This window comes from Strix uralensis, chromosome 2, assembly GCF_047716275.1.
Source record: "Strix uralensis isolate ZFMK-TIS-50842 chromosome 2, bStrUra1, whole genome shotgun sequence".
Taxonomy (NCBI): Eukaryota; Metazoa; Chordata; class Aves; order Strigiformes; family Strigidae; genus Strix; species Strix uralensis.
Window position 1 is genome coordinate 137,946,731 of NC_133973.1, and position 17,957 is coordinate 137,964,687.

At 65.6% G+C, this 17,957-nt stretch overlaps 2 protein-coding genes across 2 annotated transcripts in view; one reads left to right on the forward strand and one right to left on the reverse strand.

Moving 5' to 3' along the window:
• Positions 1–1,446: 1,446 nt before the first annotated feature.
• Positions 1,447–8,033, reverse strand: STARD10 (StAR related lipid transfer domain containing 10). The gene is made up of 6 exons (XM_074860610.1): positions 7,849–8,033; positions 3,547–3,694; positions 3,226–3,329; positions 2,910–3,027; positions 1,836–1,888; positions 1,447–1,763 (listed from the first exon to the last, which is right to left on the reverse strand). Exons 1-6 carry the CDS (start codon positions 8,008–8,010, stop codon positions 1,536–1,538), a joined length of 813 nt encoding a protein of 270 aa, XP_074716711.1. The 5' UTR covers positions 8,011–8,033; the 3' UTR covers positions 1,447–1,535.
• A 6,233-nt stretch (positions 8,034–14,266) lies between these two features.
• CLPB (ClpB family mitochondrial disaggregase) overlaps positions 14,267–17,957 on the forward strand; it is a 96,550-nt gene continuing 92,859 nt past the window's right edge. Inside the window, exon 1 of the mRNA XM_074860611.1 lies at positions 14,267–15,043. Coding sequence (XP_074716712.1) covers positions 14,308–15,043 — 736 coding nt within the window. The 5' untranslated portion in view covers positions 14,267–14,307. The remainder of the gene's footprint in view (positions 15,044–17,957) is intronic.

Consider the following 17,957-nt stretch of genomic DNA (forward strand, 5'->3'; position numbering starts at 1 on the left):
GCGCTAATTGGGTTTAGGGGTTTCTCCAGCACCGAGAGCCCCCTCGGGGGCCCTCCCTGGGCTCCAGGGGTTCAGCCCAGGGACCCCCAGGCCCCCCCCTGCCCGAGCTGGGGACGGAGGCGGGAGAGAGAGGCTGAGCCACCCCTGCGCCAGATTTATTTGTTTTATTCCTAAATAATCAGCTCCGGTACAAGGTACAAAATCTCCGTCGCCCTCCCCGCCGCCCCCAGTAAAGTGGGGGGGGGAAGCGCGGCCAAGGTACAGCTCCAAAATCCCGATTCAAGGCCTCTAATTCTAGCGTAGAAAGTGTTCAGACACTGAGCTCGGGGCCCCTCGCCTGGAAAAAGGGGGGGGTAGGAGCCTCCCCCCCCCTGAGCCCCCCAGCACACCTGGAGACACTGGCAGACCCCCAAATCCCCCCCAACATGCCTGGAGGTGCTGGGAGTGCCCCAGAGACCCCCAGAACATCTGGAGATGCTCAAAGCCCCAGAGACACCCCCCCAAACATCTGGAGGTGCTGGGAGTCCCCCCTCAAGTCCCCCCAAACACACCTGAAGATGCTGGGAGCCCCCCAAGACCCCAGCACACCTGGAAGTGCTGGAAGCCCCCCCCAAAATGCCTGAAGATGCTGGGAGCACCCCAAGACCCCCAGCACACCAGGAAGTGTCAACAGCCCCCCCCAAATCCCCCCAACATGCATGGAGGTGCCGGGAGCCCTCCCGGGTCCCCCCAACATGCATGGAGGTTCCAGGAGCCCCCCCACCCCCCCCCCCGCGCATCTGGAGGGGCCAGGAGCCCCCAAGCCCCCCCACATGCCTGGAGGTGCTCCAAGACCCCAAAGACACCCCCCTGAACATGCCTGGAGGTGCTGGGACCCCCCCCAAGTCCCCTCCCCACCCCCCACATGCTTGGACAAGCCAGGAGCCCCCCAAGCCCCGCCCCCCCCCCCATGCTTGGAGATGCTGCAAGACCCCAAAGACACCCCCCCTGCCCCAGCATGCCTGGAGGTGCCACAGCCCCCCCATCTTGGGGGGGGCCCTTGGGGGGGGGTTCCCACGCAGGAGGAAGGCTGTCACAGAGGGGAGGGGGAGGAGGAACAGGGGAGCAGAGGGGGTGCGTGGGGAAGGGGTGGGGGCTGCCCCCAGGGTTGGGGAGCAGGGGCAGGGCCCCCCACTTTCCTCTGCGCCCCCCCCGGGGGCGAGAGCTGAAGAGCACTTTGGGTTTGCCACCCATGGGGACGACATCGGTGTCCCGCGGTGGCTGTGAAGGGACCGGACACCCCCCAGTTTCCCACCCTCAGGTGAAGGGGGGGAGGCAGGTGGCAGCCCCCAGCTGTGGAGAGACCCCATCCCCGCTGTCCCCAAGCAGGGGGGGGTGACAGTTGGGGGGGGGGGTGGCAGCGTTGGGGGGGGTTGTCCCCATCCCCTCAAGCCAGCAGCGTGCAAGAGAGAGACACAAACCGTGTTGGGGGACGGGATGGGGGGGGACACAGGGACAAAAGAGCCCCCGAGGGGGCGTCCTAGCAGGGGGGGGTCTCAGTTAACGCTGTCCTCGTCGCTGGCCTCGCCGCGGTCGTCTTTGGTCTCGGCCAAGGAGCTCTCGTCGATGTTCTCCAGGGAGTCGGCATGTTGGAGGGAGAGCTCGGAGAGCGGCAGCGCCGGCAGCCGGCTCTGCTCCGGGAACAGCCAGGGCTTGAAGTGCGGGTTGTGCTTCAGCTTCCACTCGGGGTACTTCAGGCACGCCTTGTACATCTTCTTCATCGCCTGGGAGGAAGGCTGGTTGGACTCCTCACCCCCTCCTGGAAACCCCCCCACCCCCTGTTGTGGCTGACTCACCTTGGGGGCCAGGAACTGTGAGGATTTGTTCACCACCCACTTGGGCAGGGAACCTGCGGGGTAAAAGGAGCTGGGCTGGGAGCGGCACCCCCGGCACCCCCCAGCTGTGGGGACAGCAGGGACCCCTGGGTCACCCATCACGGGACCTCCCAGTCACCTGCCACGGGGACAGCAGGGACCCCTGGGTCACCTGCTTGGGGACAGCTGGGACCCCTGGGTCACCCACTTTGGGACAGCTGGGACCCCCAGGTCACCCATCGCAGGACCCCCCGGTCACTTGCCACAGGGACAGCTGGGATCCCCCAGGTCACCCATCACACGACCCCCAGATCACCCATCTTGGATCCCCCACTCACCCACTTTCGGACACCCTGGGCCCCCAGGTCCCCCATCACGGGACCCCCCAGTCACCTATCTTGGGGAGAGCTGGGACCCCCCAGGTCACCTGCCATGGGGACAGCCAGGACCCCCCAGGTCACCCATCTTGGGACCCCCCAGTCACCCACTTTGGGACAGCCTGGACCCCTGGGTCACCCATCATGGGACCCCCCCACTCACCCACCACGGGGACAGCTGGGACCCCCAGGTCACCCACTTTGGGACAGCCAGCGTCCCCGGATCACCCACTTTGGGGACAGCTGGGACCCCCAGGTCACCCATCATGGGGACAGGAGGGTTTGGGGACACCCACCCGGAGAGGGGACAGGGTGAGCCGGGGAGGGGGAACAGCCCATGGAAATCAGGTTTCAACCCAAACCGCTCTCAGCTTCTCGCCGAGTTCAAAAAAAGCTCTTTCAGCATTCCAGCCGCTTCTTCTACCCCCCCCAAAATAAAATATTTCACGAGAATTGGGTCAAAATGTTTCCTCCTGGCATTGCTCTCACACTCCTGGGCTGTGGCCCGAGATGCTCCCGGCTGCCTCCGGGCCCGCTGCTGCCTGTCCCCGAGCCCCCCCCGTGACCCCCCCCCGGCCCCAAAAACCGTCCAGCCCCGTTTAGAACCTCGGCTGATCCGTTAGGAACTGGAGGGTGCCCGTCCCCGAGGACAGTGGGGTGCGGAGGGGCCCCCCCTTACCTTTGGGGTCCACCTGGGCCAGGTAGGTGATGGTGCAGCTCTTGGCTCCCGTCCCCTCGATCAGGTAGCCCGTCTGGATGGACACTGCCCGCACCATGTCCTTGCGGGGGGGGTATTTCTGGGGACACACACACACACATCGGTGGCAGAACGGGGTACAGGCAAGCACCGACTGCAGGCAGAGCTGCCCTGACCCCCAAACCCCCCCCACCCCAATGCCTCCAGCCCGACCTCCTGAGCTCTGACCGACCCCGGGGCAAACGCAGCCCCCCCCAGATGTGCCCCCCCTCCAGATGTGTCCCCCCCCAGGACTCACGGGGTGCTTGACGGAGTAGTTCATGATGATGTAGTCGTTGCCCATGGGCAACCAGGAGCGCAGCGTGATGACATCGCGGTTCTTCAGGGGTTTAGGGCACTTCCCTGGGGACAGCAGCGGTGGGGGACGCGGGTAAGCCCCCCCCTCAAAGCACAGGCCTTGGGGGTCCCAGCCTGCCCCCCAAATCCCTCCCAAAACGGTACCTGGGCTCCTGCCAGCGACACCCGGGCACCACCGAACCCAGACAGCACCACGGCTTTGCTCCCACACACACGCCGGGGACCCCCCCAGCACTTTTTGGGGACCCCCCCCCCTCCTCACAGGCGTAGTAGCCCACGTCGGAGTTGACCGTCAGCTTCCCGATGTCGAAGGTCTCGATGACGTTGGTGTCCCACTTTTTCCGATACTCGATGTCATGCAGCACGTCGTACAGCGTCTCCGCCGGCACGTCCTTGCACTCCATCCTGCACTGCAAGGGGGGGGGGGGGTGAGAAACCACCCCCGGGGGGGTGAAGGGGGGCAGTTGTGGGGATCCCAAGGATGAGGGGTGGCTGTGGGGACCCCCAAGGCAATGGGAGGGGCGGTTGTGGGGACCCCCAGGAGCGAGGAGGGAAGTAGGGACCCTGGGTGGGAGGGCGGCCATGGGGACCCCTGAGGTGGGGGGGGTGGCCGTGGGGACCCCCAGGAGCAGTCATGGGGACCCCAGGGCGGGAGGGTGGGCCATGGGGACCCCCGGGGGGGTGTGTGTCTCCTCTCAGGTTCCCCAAAACCCAACACCACCACCCCCACCCCCCCCCGAGAGGAGCTGGATCCCAACCAGCAGCTCAGCCCAGTCTGGCCCAGTTTGCCACCCAGAGCCCCACCGTAGCCTGGGCATGTGTGGCCGGCTGCACCCCAAGCCCTGTCCCCAACCCACGGAGCCTGTCCCCAACTTCACGGAGTCTGTCCCCAACCCCACAGAGTCTGTCCCTGTTCCATGGAGTCTGTTCCCAACCCCACAGAGTTCACTCCTGCCTCCTAGAGTCTGTCCCCAACTTCATGGAACCTGTCCCCAACACCACAGAGCCCATCCCCAACCTCACAGAGTCTGTCCCTGCCCCATGGAACCTGTCCCTGCCCCACAGAGATTGTCCCCAACCCCACAGAACCTGTCCCCAATTCATGGTGCCTGTCCCCAACCCCAGAGAGTCCACCCCTGCCCCATAGAGTCTGTCCCCAACTCCATGGAACCTGTCCCTGCCCCACAAAGGTTGTCCCCAACCCCACAGAGTCTGTCCCTGCCCCACAGAACCTGTCCCCAACCCACAGAGCTTGTCCCCAACCCACAGAGCCTGTCCCCAACACACAGAGCCCGTCCCCACCCGCACGTCCCCACACTCCAACCCCACCACGGGAGCCTCCGTTCGGCCAAGGGCTCGGAAGGGGACAGTTTCAGGGGGCACAGCCCCAGGGGACACATTTGGGGACCCCCCTGTTCCCTGGCACTGTGCTGGACGCGGGATCGGGGTGCCACCGCCGCTCCCGGTTGTTCCCGAGGTGGCGAGGCCGGTGCGCCGAGCCCCACCGGGTGACTCAGGACCTGCCCACACTGGCTACGTGCCACTTGTGGGTGACTCATGTCCCCGGGGGTGCCAGGGGGCTCGGGGGGATGGGAGGGGGGTGAGAGGAGACGGTGCCACCCGGGAAGCGCCCCAGCCCTGAGTCAATATTGACTCTGACGTCTACAGGGCAAGGAGGAGGAGGAGGAGGAGGAGGAGGAAGGAAGAGCAAGAGGAGGCAGGTGGAGGCAATGGGTGACAGGGGCCACCCGTGCCAGGCTCTGCCCCTGGGACCACTCGGGGGGGGTGTGTCTTGGTTTTGGGGGTTCAGCTCTGGGCCACGACAGGGGCTACCCACACCGTGCTGGGCTGTGGGACAGGAGCAGATCCAGTGGGGAGCCCCCCCACAACCTTGGGGGGCCGTGGCCACCTTGGGGACACACTCACAGAGGCCACCCAGCTGGTTGGGGACCCCCTGGAGATGGAGAAAACTCTCCTGGGGGTGGTGGGGGGTCACCCCCAACCCCCTGCCCCACATCCTCAGGGTGGGGGGGACTCTGCCACAAAGGTGGGTGCCCTCCTGCCCGGAGGGGCCTTCCCTGCGGCCCTGGCTGGTGGCCACGGCCACGTGGGTCATTAATTAAAGAGAAGATGTCTCCCGTGGCCCAGATGTTCATTAGTAACCGGGCGCCGCGTCTCAAGGTGACCCGATGAATAATTAACGAGCAGGAGCCGCGGTGTGGGCAGGGACGGCCAGTCCGTGTACGTCCCTGTGGCTTCCCACAGCCCGGCCACGCTGGCCACGCCGGCAAAGCCCAGTGAAACTCCAGCCCTGCCCTATCCCACGGGATGGCTCCTGGCCATCCTCTCGGGGTAGCCCATTCCCAAGGGCAGCGTCTCCCGGGGTAGGGAGGGGGGGGTCCTGGTTGGGGTCCCCCATCCCGTAGCCATCGGGGTAGCCCTGAGGCCACCGAATCTCGTGTGTATGTGTCCGGCTGATGAATCAGCCCCGGGCTGTGGCAGGTCCCGGCGGCACAAACTTGAGTTTCCAGACTCCAGAAAACAGGTTAGACGAGAGCTGCATCCCTAATGGGAGGGGAGGCGGCGAGGGGGGGCCCGGGGGGGGCCGCCAGACCTTCGCCTTCCAGTTAATTACAAAGCAGGAGCAGGGGAATTGCGAGGCAAAAAGCTTTTTTTGGAGGGGGGGGGGGGGCAGGCACAGCAGGCAGCCCCCAGCCCCCTCCCCGGCAAGTTGTGGCGTGGCCGGGCCATGTTGGCGATGCCACGTGTGCCCATCCCGGCCTGGGGGGAGGGGGCGTTGGGGACCGAGGGAGGGGTGACACAGGGACTGGTGGGTGGGTGGGTGTCCCCCCCCCACCTCGCAACGGCATCGGGGACCCCCCCATGGGTGGCTTCAGGCACCAAGGGTCCCGTGCTGGGCCAGGACACCCTGGGGTCGGTTGCCCACCATGCCGATCGTGGCACGCAGGGATGGGCAGGGGACAGGCAGGGGACAGGCAGGGGACAGGCAGTGACACCCCCACACACCCTGTGCCCTCCCTGCTCGCACCCCAGCAGCACCCCGGAGACATTTTGGGCTGCAGCAACACCCTGAGAGCAAACAGTGGGGCCGGGGTGGGGGGCGGGGGGGCAGGGGGGCCTCAGCGTGCCCAGAGCCCACGGTGATGGGCACCCCACATCCCGTTACAGGAAAGGGGTGTGGGGGGAGCACCAGGGACCCCCCCACACCCCAGGGACTGTCTGTGTGTGTGTCCCCACTATGGGACTCGCTGCTACGGCTGCCACTGGCCCACAGCGAGGACCCATCCCCGCTGTCACCGTAGCCCAAACCACGTCAAACACGCGGCCGCGGTTCCGCCATGCCGGCGATTTCCTGGCGGGCGGCCGCGCACAGGCGGTGCCACCACCCCAGGGACCGGGTGTCCCCGGCACTGGCTGTCGCGTGGCCTGCGAACAGGCCGCGTCACCGTCACCGTCACCGCTTGCCAGGCCTCGGCACCGATGGCCGAAGCGACACAACCCGTTGCACCGGGCAAAGCTTCACCGAGGGGACGGCAGGGACGGTGACGCCAGTGCCAGCCCTGCCAGAGAGCTGGCCAGAGGCTCCAGCGTGGCACGATGGTGGCCCGGTGGCCACCAGCAACCTCGGCCGGACGCTGCTCCTGTCCTAAGTTTTCCCTTTGATTCTGGTGCCCGAGGGACGAGCCAGGGGGTGCCCGGCTGTGCCAGCCCGGTGGCACCGGGGGTGGGGGGGGGACGCGGCAGGGACCCGGGGAACCTGGGAGGAGAGGGGGTGCAGCGGGCACCCCAGGGCGAGGGGACAACCCCGGTTGGGGACAGTCCCGGGGACAGCAGGCTAGTGGCCACCAGGCCCCGAGGAGGGCTGGGGGGGTTCCCCAGGGTGGTGGGGAGAAGGGGGGGGACACACCAGGCAGCAGCGAGGCCCCACAGTCCCACCACCCCCCGTGGGTCCCCACTTGTCGCTGGGTGAGTCCCTTGTCACCCCTGTGCAGTCCCCAGGGGCCCCTACTTGTCTCTGCTCACCCCACAGCACTGGCTCGCCATCCCCCCCCCCCGCCAAGGCCTTGCTTGTCCTGGGGTCCCCCTCACTCCCAGGGTCCCCACTTGTCCTGGGGTCCCTTTTCGCAATGGGGTGGCAGCTCGGCCAAGTCCCCCCCCCGCCGCAGGGTGCTGGATCACTGGAGGGTCCCCACTCACCCCAGGGTGCCCCATCACCCGTGGGTGCCGTTCGCCCCCCCAAATCCCCCCTTGCTGTGGGGTCCCCACTCACCCCACCGTCCCCACTCACCCCAGGGTGCCCCATCACCCATGGGTGCCGCTCGGCCCCCCAAATCCCCCCTTGCTGTGGGGTCCCCACTCACCCCAGGGACCCCACTCGCCTCCAGGTCCCCCCCCCGCGCATCCTCGCCAGCCCCCAGCACCCCCCCCATTGCCCCAGGCTCCCCAGGGGTCGCCCTTCGCCGCCCGCCGCGGAGCGCTGGGTCCCCCCGGTTCCCGGTGGGGGTTCGGGAGGGGGGTGTGGGGGTGCGGGGGGGGGGCTCACCTTGATCTTGTGGAGGGAGCGCTCGGGCTCCAGCAGCTGGACCCAGACGGTGACCCCCCCCTTGCTGTAGGTGAGGCTCCAGCCCCGCTCCGACTCACACTCCGCCCGGAACGCCCCGAAGTCGCGATCGTCGGGGATCTGGACGCTGTCGCGACCGGACATGGCCCCCGCGACACCCCCACCCCCCGCCCCCTCCCTCCCCACGCCGGTGCCGGTGGCCGCGGGTGGCGGCGGCCCCTACGGTGGCAGCGGCGGCGGCGGCGGCGACATCCCCGGTGCGCGGCACCGCCCGGTGCGCGGGGGGCGATGGGCCGGGGCGGGGCCGGGGCGGGGCCGGGGGCACCGGGGGGGGGGCGGGAGAGTCGGGGGGGGGCACCGGGAGAACCCGGGGGTGGGCACCGGGGGAGGGGAGAGAGCCCGAGGGGGGGGCACCGGGAGCAGCGGGGGAGGGAGGGAAGGAGGGGGGGGACCGGGAGCACCGGGGGGGTGGGAGAGAGGCCGTGGGGGGACACCGGGAGGGGTGGGAGCTCGGGGGGGCGTTAGGAGCACCGGGGGGGATGTGGGAGACTCCGGGGGGGGAACCGGGGGAGGGGAGAGAGCCCGAGGGGGGGCACCGGGAGCAGCGGGGAGGGGGGGGCGGGAGAGTCGGGGGTGGCACCGGGAGAACCCGGGGGGGGCACTGGGGGAGGGGAGAGAGTCTGAGCGGGGGCACCGGGGGGTGGGAGAGAGGCCGGGGGGACACCGGGAGCGGGCACACGGACGGACACACACACACACACACTCACACACACTCTCTCACACACACGTGCACTCACACACTCTCACACACACACACGTGCACTCACGCACTCACACACACGCACACACACACGCACACTCACACACATGCGCGCACACACACTCTCACACGCACACACACACACAACCCCACCCCCCTGTGCGGGGACATGGACACGGGGGCACGGACACGGCCCTGCCTGCACACACATGCAGGGCACACGCATGGGTGCGCACACACACGCACACACACGTACACGGGTGCACACACACATCCCGTGCCTGCACATGGTTGCACACACACGCACACACCCACACACACACAGGTGCACACACATGCACACGGGCGCGCACACACACACACATGGGTGTGCACACACATGTCCTGTGCACACACACAGAGCTGCGCACACACGGGTGCACACACATGCCTCGTGCCTGCACATGGGTGCACACACACACACGGGTGCACACACATGGGTGCACACACACAGCTGTGCACACACACGTGCACACGCATGTCCTGTGCTTGCACATGGGTGCAAACACACGGGTGTACAGACACATCCTCTGCCTGCACACACACACGGGTGCACACAAACACGTGCGCGCACACACACATGCACACACACACACGGCTGCGCACACACGTGCACACGGGTGCACTCACACGTGCACACACGTGCACACACACATGCACATGCACACGTGCACACACATGTGTGCACACACACGCACACATACATGGCTGCGCACACGCACAGACACGTGCGCGCACACACACACCTGCACACACACAGAGACACAGACACACACATGCACACACACATGTGCACACACACGCATGCACACACACGTGCACACACACGTGCACACACACACATGTGCACACACACGTGCACACACACGTGCACACACACGTGCACACGCACACAGACACGCACACGCACACACATGTGCACACACACGTGCACACGCACGCACACACACACATGCACACACACGCACACTCGCACACACACACTCACACACGTGCACACACACACGTGCACACGCACACTCACACACTCACACACACGTGCGCACACACACGCACACACACATGCACACACACTTGCGCGCACACTCGCGCGCACACACACGTGCACACACACAGACACTCGCACACACACACTCTCACTCACACACACGTGCGCACACACATGTGCACACACAGTCGCACACACACACGTGCGCACACACACGTGTGCACACACACACGTGCACACACACATGTGCGCACACACTCTCACACACACGTGTGCGCACACACATGTGCACACGCACACTCACACACACACGTGTGCTCACACACACGTGCACACACACACATGTGCACACGCACACTCACACACACACGTGTGCTCTCACACACACACACGTGCACACACACACACACACGCACACCCCCCATCCTGCTGCCGGCCCCGGTTTCTGGGGGTCTCCTCCGGGCGGGACGTGCAGCCGCAGGGCCCACGGTGCCGACACCGGGGACAGGGACCCGCTCGGTGACTCCGTGTCCCGCTGCCCACCCGAGCATCGCCCCGTGGCAGGGCCGGGCCCTCCCGCCGCCTCCCTCGGGGTTTCTCCCTCCCTGCCCAGAAAAGCGACCGGGCCCCCTCTGGTCCCCTGAGCCGCCGTTAAACGGGGACGCGCCGCACGCATGAGCTGGGCCCAGCAAAGCCAGGCCTTGGCCGGCAGCAGCGGGGAGGGCGGGTGGCCCAGGCCTGTCCCCAGGAGAAGGGGGGTACCCGGAGGGGGGGGTCACCTGCAGCCCGGGGACCAGCAGTTCTGAGCCGGGGAGAGGAACCGGGGGAGACTGGGGTCACCCCCTCCCAGCTAACACGGATAACCCCGGCGTGGGGACCCCGCTGCCCCCCCCCAGCGGGTCACAGCGGCCGCTTCGCTGTGGCTGGTGTTGGGGGGCCCCTGTCCCCTCGTCCCCCTCTGCCCAGCCCCCCCAGACAGCCCCCTGGCTGCTTTGCTCTAAAAACCTGGGTTTTTATTTCCCTTCCCACCTTGTCCCCAGGGAAGCAGAGTGGGTGCCAGCACCCCGCAGCCTTTCCCAGCCTGGCTTTGCCCACCCCCGCCGGCAATTCCGGCTCTCGGGAGCAGCGGGAGCACCCACGTCCCCAGCCGAGGCCTGTCGGTGTGCAGAACCGAGCCTAAAATAGAACCGACATCAGCTGCGGGCCTGGAAATCCTGCCTGAGTGCGGGGCATGGGGCGAGGGAGCCAGCCGGGGGCACTGGGCTGGGCAACTGGGGGAACTGGGGGAGCCAGGCTGGGAGAACTGGGCTGGGGGAATGAGGAGCTGGGCTGGGAGTACTGGGAGCTGAGGAGCAGAACTGGGGAGTCAGACTGGGGAAACTGGGCTGGGGGAGCTTGGGAACTGGACTGGGAGAACTGGGAGCTGAGGAGCTGGGGGAGTTGGGGAGTCAGGCTGGAGAAACTGGGGGGGGGAAACTGGGGTGGGGGAGCTGTTCTGGAGGAGCTGGGGGAATTGGGCTGGGGGAGCTTGGGAACTGGACTGGGAGAACTGGGAGCTGGGGGAGCCAGGGAGCCAGGCTGGGGGAACTGGGGTGGGGAATTGGAGAAACTGGGGGAACTGGACTGGGAGAGCTTGGAGCTGGGCTGGGAATACTGGGAGCTGAGGAGCTGGGGGAGCTGGGGAGTCAGACTGGGGGAACTGGGGTGGGGGAGCTGTTCTGGAGGAGCTGGGGGAACTGGGCTGGGGGAGCTTGGGAACTGGACTGGGAGAACTGGGAGCTGAGGAGCAGAGTTGGGGGAACTGAGCTGGGGAAGCCAGGGAGCCCGGGTGGGAGAACTGGGCTGGGAGAACTGGGAACTGAGGAGCAAAGCTGGGGGAGCTGGGGAGTCAGACTGGGGGAACTGGGCTGATGGAGCTGGCGGAACTGGGCTGGGAGAACTGGGAACTGGGGGAGCCAGGGAGTCGGGCTGGGGGAACTGGGCTGGGGAACTGGAGGAACTGGGCTGAGGAACTGGGCTGGGGAACTGGGCTGGGGAACTGGGGGAACTGGGCTGGGGAACTGGGCTGGGGAACTGGGGGAACTGGGCTGCCTGCGCCTCTGGCAGCTCCTGCGACACAACTCCCATCGCAGCCACACCCCGAATTGGGTGCAGAAATGCCAATTTCTGGCTGCTCCTGGGACTGGGCACTGGGACCGGGGAGGGGAGCGAGGGGACCAGGTCTCTCCCCTCCTCCCCAGCACCACCCCAGTCCCAGTTGCCCCCCCCCCCCCCCAGCTCCCCCCAAACCCACTCTTTGGGCCCCGTTGTCCCCAGGGGCACCCCAGCACCTCTCCGTGTCCCAGCGGTGCTGTGAGGGGGCCGGGGGGGGCCCTGCACCTCCATTCTGCACCCCCCCCCCCGACAGGCTCTAATTAGTCGAGTGCCCAGCTAATTAACTGTGCGAACGCTCCGCCGAGGGCTGCGGGGGTGTGTAGGGGGGGGGTGCACTGCCAGGAGCCACTCGAGAGATGCAAAAAACGGGGTTCTACAGGCTCATCGCCGAGACGAAATAAAAACCGGGGTTCCTGCGGGAAGCTGAGCCGCCGCTGCCACCGGCGAGCTGCCGCGATCTTCCCGGAGCTTTCAGCTCTTCTCCAGGGGCTGGCGGGCAGAAAGCCGATAATTAATAAAACATGCGACAAACCCAGTTCTTCTCAATAAACCTGATGTTTTTGTCAACTTTTTCGGGCTAAAATGCAGCTTATTATCAACGCAGAAGCTGTGTCGGGCCCTGAGTTTGTCCGATATTAAAGCGCTGAAGGAGGGTGCGTCATGTCCCACCGGGCTGGAATAACGGAGACACGGGGATTACTGGTGGCTGTAGCCCCCCCCCCCCGAAACCCCCATGTGGCACCGGGCTCCGGGCAGCCCACCCTGACCCTGATTTAATCATTTTCTTCACCAAATAACAAAGCAGAAAGGGCCCGTTTTCCTCCCGGAGCTGTAAACGCCTGTGAGACGGGGTGAACTCCTCGGGCTCTGAAATATTGATGGGCCCGGAGCAGTGAAACAGGAGAGGCGGCCCCGCGCGCCTTTCGGTGCCAGATACGCCAGGATCGAGAAAAAAGTGTTGCACGATCATTGAAAGACCCGTTTCTGCGGCGAGCCCTTCTCCCAGCCCAGCCCCACGCGCCGCTCGCCTTTCCCCTCGTCCCTGGACCACACGACTCTGCGTTTGGTTTCTCTCAAGCACCCGGTTACAACATTTTTTATATTTTTATCATTATAACATTTCTCATCCACCAAGAAGCTTTTCTCACACAGGGCGGTGATTTACTGTTTGTCGCTCCGTGGGACAGCCGGGAGGGTCCCGGACCGCCGCCAGCGACCAGCCGAGGGGCCCGTGGGGCTTTTTTGGGGCAACTTGATGCCTTTTGGGGGTCTGAGGGTGGAGAGGGGCCGAGGGATTTGCTGGATCCATCCCTGGCCATGCACAAGTAATTAAAACGGCCTCAGGGATGGAGCCGGCGGTGCCACAGGGGTGGGATGTTGGGGGGCCGCGCTGCCGGGGCTCAGTGCCTCCCGCACACGTGTGTCACGTACGTGCATGCACACGCATGTGCCCCCACGCTCACAGGCATGTACGTGCGTGCACAGCCGGGATTCACATGGATGCACACAACACAGCAGCAGCACTGAGCCCACCTGAGCGTGCAAATCCCCTCGGCTGGTGTGTAAATCCCCTGACTGGCATGCAACCCCCCCAACTGGCATGTAAATCCTCCCCAACTGGTGTGTAAACACCCCTGGCTGGCGTGTAAACCCCCCAACAGGCCTGCAAATCCCTCTGACTGGCATGTAAACCCCCCCAGCTGGCGTGCAAACCCCCTGAACTGGCGTGTAAATTCCCCAGCTAGTGTGTAAATCCCCCAACTGGTGTGTAAATCCATCCGGCTGGCGTGCAAACCCCCCGACTGGTGTGCAAACCCCCCAGCTGAGCCCCCCGGAGGTATTTGCTCCCCGATTTTCCACCCTGAGCGCTGCTCGTCCCGGGGTGCAGGGACACCATAGGAGAGGCGAGCATCTGTGCGCGTGCAAGCCCTTGCACGGTGGGGGTGCGAAGGGCTGCCGCAGGGCCTCCGTGTGCCCACGCGGTTGTGCGTGGCTGCCTGTCGCACGTACACGAGCGCACGCGCATGGACGCGGGCGTGCAGGAGTTCCCACGCCCACACGCGTGACTGGGCGTGCGCGTGTGCGCACCTCCCACGTGCTCAGGGGCGTTTGCAAGTGCACAAGTGTGCACGCACGCGTGTGTGCAAGCGCGCGTGCCTGTGCACAAGCCTCTCCGGGCCCGCCCGGGTCTCGAACACGCGTGCCTCAGCGCTTCCCTCGCCCCGCCCACGCCGGGACAGGAGCCGGCGCCCTTTCCCGGCATGCCCGGGGGGGGGGGGGGGCCTTACCACGGCGCCCCCTGGGGGTTGTAGTCCTCAGCGGCAGCTGCAGCGCGGCGAAGGGCGCGGTGAGGACTACAACTCCCATCAGGCCTTGCGCGAGGCCCTGACCGCGCCGGGCAGCCGGCGGCCGCCATCTTGATTCGCCGGCCTCCTCAGCGGCGGGGCCGGGGGTGGGGGGGGGGGAGGAAGGAAGGTGAGAGCGGCGTAGCGCGGCGACGATGCTGGCCTCCCTGGCGTCCCGCCCGCCGCCGCCGGGGCTGGCGCGGCTCCTCCGGGAGCCACCGTGGTTGTCGCCGTCACGGGCGGCCTACGGGGCTCCGGTGGTGGCTGGGCCGCGGTTGCTCCCGGCTTCAACCGCCAGGGGGCGCCGCGACCCCACGCCGGGGAGCGCGGGGCTGTCATGGCGGGGCGAGGCCTGGCGAGGGCGGCAGCGGGGCCCGGACCCCGGGGGGAGACCCCTGGTAGCGGGGCCGGGCCCGGGGGGCTCCCCCTTAGAAGTGGGGAGTTCCCCCCTAGCAGTGGGGCCTGGCACGAGGGTATCCTCGTTAATAGTGGGGCCAGGCCCCGGGGGTACACCTCTAGCAGTGGGGGGCTCCCCCTTAGCAGTGGAGCCGGCCCCGGGGGACACCTCCATAGATCGGGGCCCAGGCCCAAAGGGGACCCCCACGGCGAAGGGGCTGGGGCTGCAGGTCCCAGGCCTGACCCAGCTGTGGACGCCCAGGCCGCGCAGCACCAGCCTGGCTGGCACAGGCTGCCCTGGGCCGGAGCCCTCCGGCCTCGCAGCATCCCTTGGCGAGCCGGTGCCGTGGCCCTCGGGTGCTGAGCGACGCTGTCGTCGCGGAGAAGACCCCGGCGGGCATCGGAGCAGAGAGAGGAGCTGCCCCCCGAGAGCTGCGGTGCCTGTCCTCGTCGCTGCGCTGGCCTACTGCTACCTGAGGGACCACCTGGCCAAGGGTGACTATCGCTGCTCATCGTCCTGGCTCGGGGTGGGATGAGGGGGCTTGATGTGGAACAGAGGAGCTGGTGCCCCTTGGGGAGGGGGGCGCATGGGGGGATCCCTCCCTGGAGATGGAGCCTGCCTGCCGGTGCTGGCCTGGGAAGCCCTGCAGGGAAAGGGTTGTCCTTGATCCCTAGCCCAGAGGGGTGCTGGCCCGTGGTGGCTACCCAGACTTTTCCACAGTGTGAAGATAACGATCCTCGCGTTTGCCACCGAGATAAAATAGCTGTTGGTCTTGTCAGCTGCACCCCAGCCTGCCTCTGTGACCAGGGTTTGTGACGTGTCCTGGGACAGGATCTGGCTCTGGGTCCCTAAGGCTGGCAGGGGAGGATTTGAGCTGACAGGGTGCACACTATCACCAGTTCCGGCTCTCCCCAGTCCTCTGCTTTGAGCGTAGGATATTTTGGGCAAGTACAAAGGTTTTGTAGTTGGGAAGGGATTGAATTACTACCCTGATAAGCCAAAAGTTTCTCATGGCGTGGTTTATGTCTGCCCTGCTGTAGGAAGGAAGCAGTTGGGGGGTGGCCACAAGCCCTTGTTGCCACAGCATTAGGTTTCGGTCTAGAAAGGCTGACGTCTGTGTCTGAGCTGAAGCACCAGGGATAGTCCCCGTGAGCTGTTGGGGCAAGTTGCATGCTTTTGGATTGATGTGTAACTGGAGGTTTGCACCACAGCAAGTCCCATTCTCGGCGCTCGTGCAGCATTGGGGAGTGTTCGGGGTGCAGTCCTAGGCTTGGCCTCTGCCTGGCATCGTTGTCACCCTGCTTTCCTGCCGCAGGACAGGAGATGGAGTGGCCTCGTTGGTGTCACTGGGCAAGGTGGGCTTGGAGCGGGGGCGTTTGCTGCTCGGCTTTGTGCCAGGCACGCAGCACATCAACTGTCAGGAGTCGGGAGTGGTGCCAGCTCCAGAAGAGGAGATGGTGTGTGCACAGGGGGGACTGTCCCCACTCGCCGCGGTGCCTTCCTCGGGAGCCAGCGGTCAGGCTTGTTGGCACCAAGCTTGTCTGCTGGCGTGACACAGGCCCGGGGCAGGAGGGATTTCAGAGCAGGACACTTCCTCGGTGGTTTCAGGCATGTCAGAGGTTGCTTTCCCTGTGAGTAATGCAGCGACTGGGGGTGTTTAGTCTAGTGAAGAGGAGGCTGAGGGGAGACCTCCTGGCCCTCTCCAACTCCCTGAAAGGAGGGTGCAGAGAGGGGGGATGAGTCTCTTGAGCCAAGGAACCAGCGCCAGGCCAAGAGGGAATGGCCTCAAGCTGCGCCAGGGCAGGGTCAGACTGGCTCTTAGGAAGGATTTCTTTGCAGAAGGGGTTGTTGGGCGTTGGAATGGGCTGCCCAGGGCAGGGGGGGAGTCCCCATCCCTGGAGGGGTTGAAGAGTCGGGCTGACCCAGCGCTGAGGGATCTGGTGGAGTTGGGAACGGTCAGGGTGAGGTTCATGGTTGGACTGGAGGAGCTTCAAGGGCTTTTCCAACCAGATGATTCTGTGATTCTGTGACTGGTTGGTTTACCCAGGAGGTTTCACTGTCATTATAGGGAGTCTTGTGTAATTAGTAATTAGGAAAGGTCTGCGAGACCGAGGCATGGCTTTGGTGCAGGAACCGGTTTGTGGAGTGAGTAGTGTTTAGAGCTGGGCAGCCGCGTGGCTGCAGGCAGAGGGGACAGAGCCATGGGCACCCCAAACCCCGCAGCGAGGATGTGGGAAGCAGGTGGGACGCTTTCACCAGAGAGGGCAGAGATGCAGGGATGTGGCTGCAGAAGGGCAGGCCTGGGGAGCTCAAGGGTCCCTTGCTGAGCCGGGCTGTGTGTCAGAGAGGCTGCCCCTTGCTCTCACTTTGCTGGGGGGGTTGGGGAAGCCCCACGTTGTTCTTTACCCAGTAGTGTGTTCAGCTCTGGAGACACCAACATCAGAAGGACACGGACCTGCTCGAGTGAGACCAGAGGAGGCCACCAAGATGCTCAGGGGGCTGGAGCACCCCCCTGTGAGGACAGGCTGAGAGAGTTGGGGGGTTCAGCTGGAGAAGAGAAGGCTCTGGGGAGACCTTAGAGCGGCCTCCCAGGGTTGAAAGGGGCTACAGAAAAGGGGGGAGGGACTCGTCATCGAGGAGGAGGGATAGGACGAGGGGGAATGGGTTTAAACTGACAGAGGGGAGATTTAGGTGAGATCTAAGGCAGAAATTGTTCCCTGTGAGGGTGGTGAGGCCCTGGCACAGGTTGCCCAGAGAAGCTGTGGCTGCTCCCTCCCTGGAAGGGTTCAAGGCCAGGTTGGACGGGGCTTTGGGCAATCTGGGCTAGTGGAAGGTGGCCCTGCCCGGGGCAGGGGGGTGGGACTGGATGATCTTTAAGATCCCTCCCAACCCAAACCAGCCCGTGGTTCCATGACTGGGAGGAGGATGCTGTGTGGGGCCCAGGTCCCAGCTGTGGTGGCTGAACGCTTGGTAACTCACACACCACAGGTCATTCAGCCCCAAGCCCTTGGCATTTGCCCCGTGCCAGGGGCAGGCCTCATGCCCCGTCCTGCCCTTGCTCTGCTGCCGCCCTCGGGCCCGTGAGCAGCCATCGTCACCCGGGGTGGGGGGGACTCAAAAACATGCCTGCTGCTCCCCTGTGACACTCTGGTGAACTGTCCTTGAGACACGCTGCCCGGATAAACCCGCAGTGCCCACAGATCTCCGCTTTCCTAATAAGAGCACAAGCAATTTGTGCTGGAAAACTCTTAGTTTGGATGCACCGATGACATCCGTCAGCTGAAATAGCTCCCTGCAGCGCCGCTGAGTGCTGTTACTTTCAGGGCAGCGGAGGAAACATTGAGGTTTGCGGTGCAGCTCGAACCTTTGCAGAAAGCTGCCTGCTGGGGTGAGCTGTAATCATTGCCT

Excerpts from the sequence above, each read along its gene's own strand:
- STARD10 (XM_074860610.1), bottom strand. The coding sequence starts at position 8,010 with ATGTCCGGTCGCGACAGCGTCCAGATCCCCGACGATCGCGACTTCGGG. Across the intron at positions 3,695-7,848 it reads GCTCCCTCCACAAGATCAAG|TGCAGGATGGAGTGCAAGGA; the intron begins GTGAGCCCCCCC and ends CCCCCCTTGCAG. Across the intron at positions 1,764-1,835 it reads CACAGTTCCTGGCCCCCAAG|GCGATGAAGAAGATGTACAA; the intron begins GTGAGTCAGCCA and ends CCTTCCTCCCAG.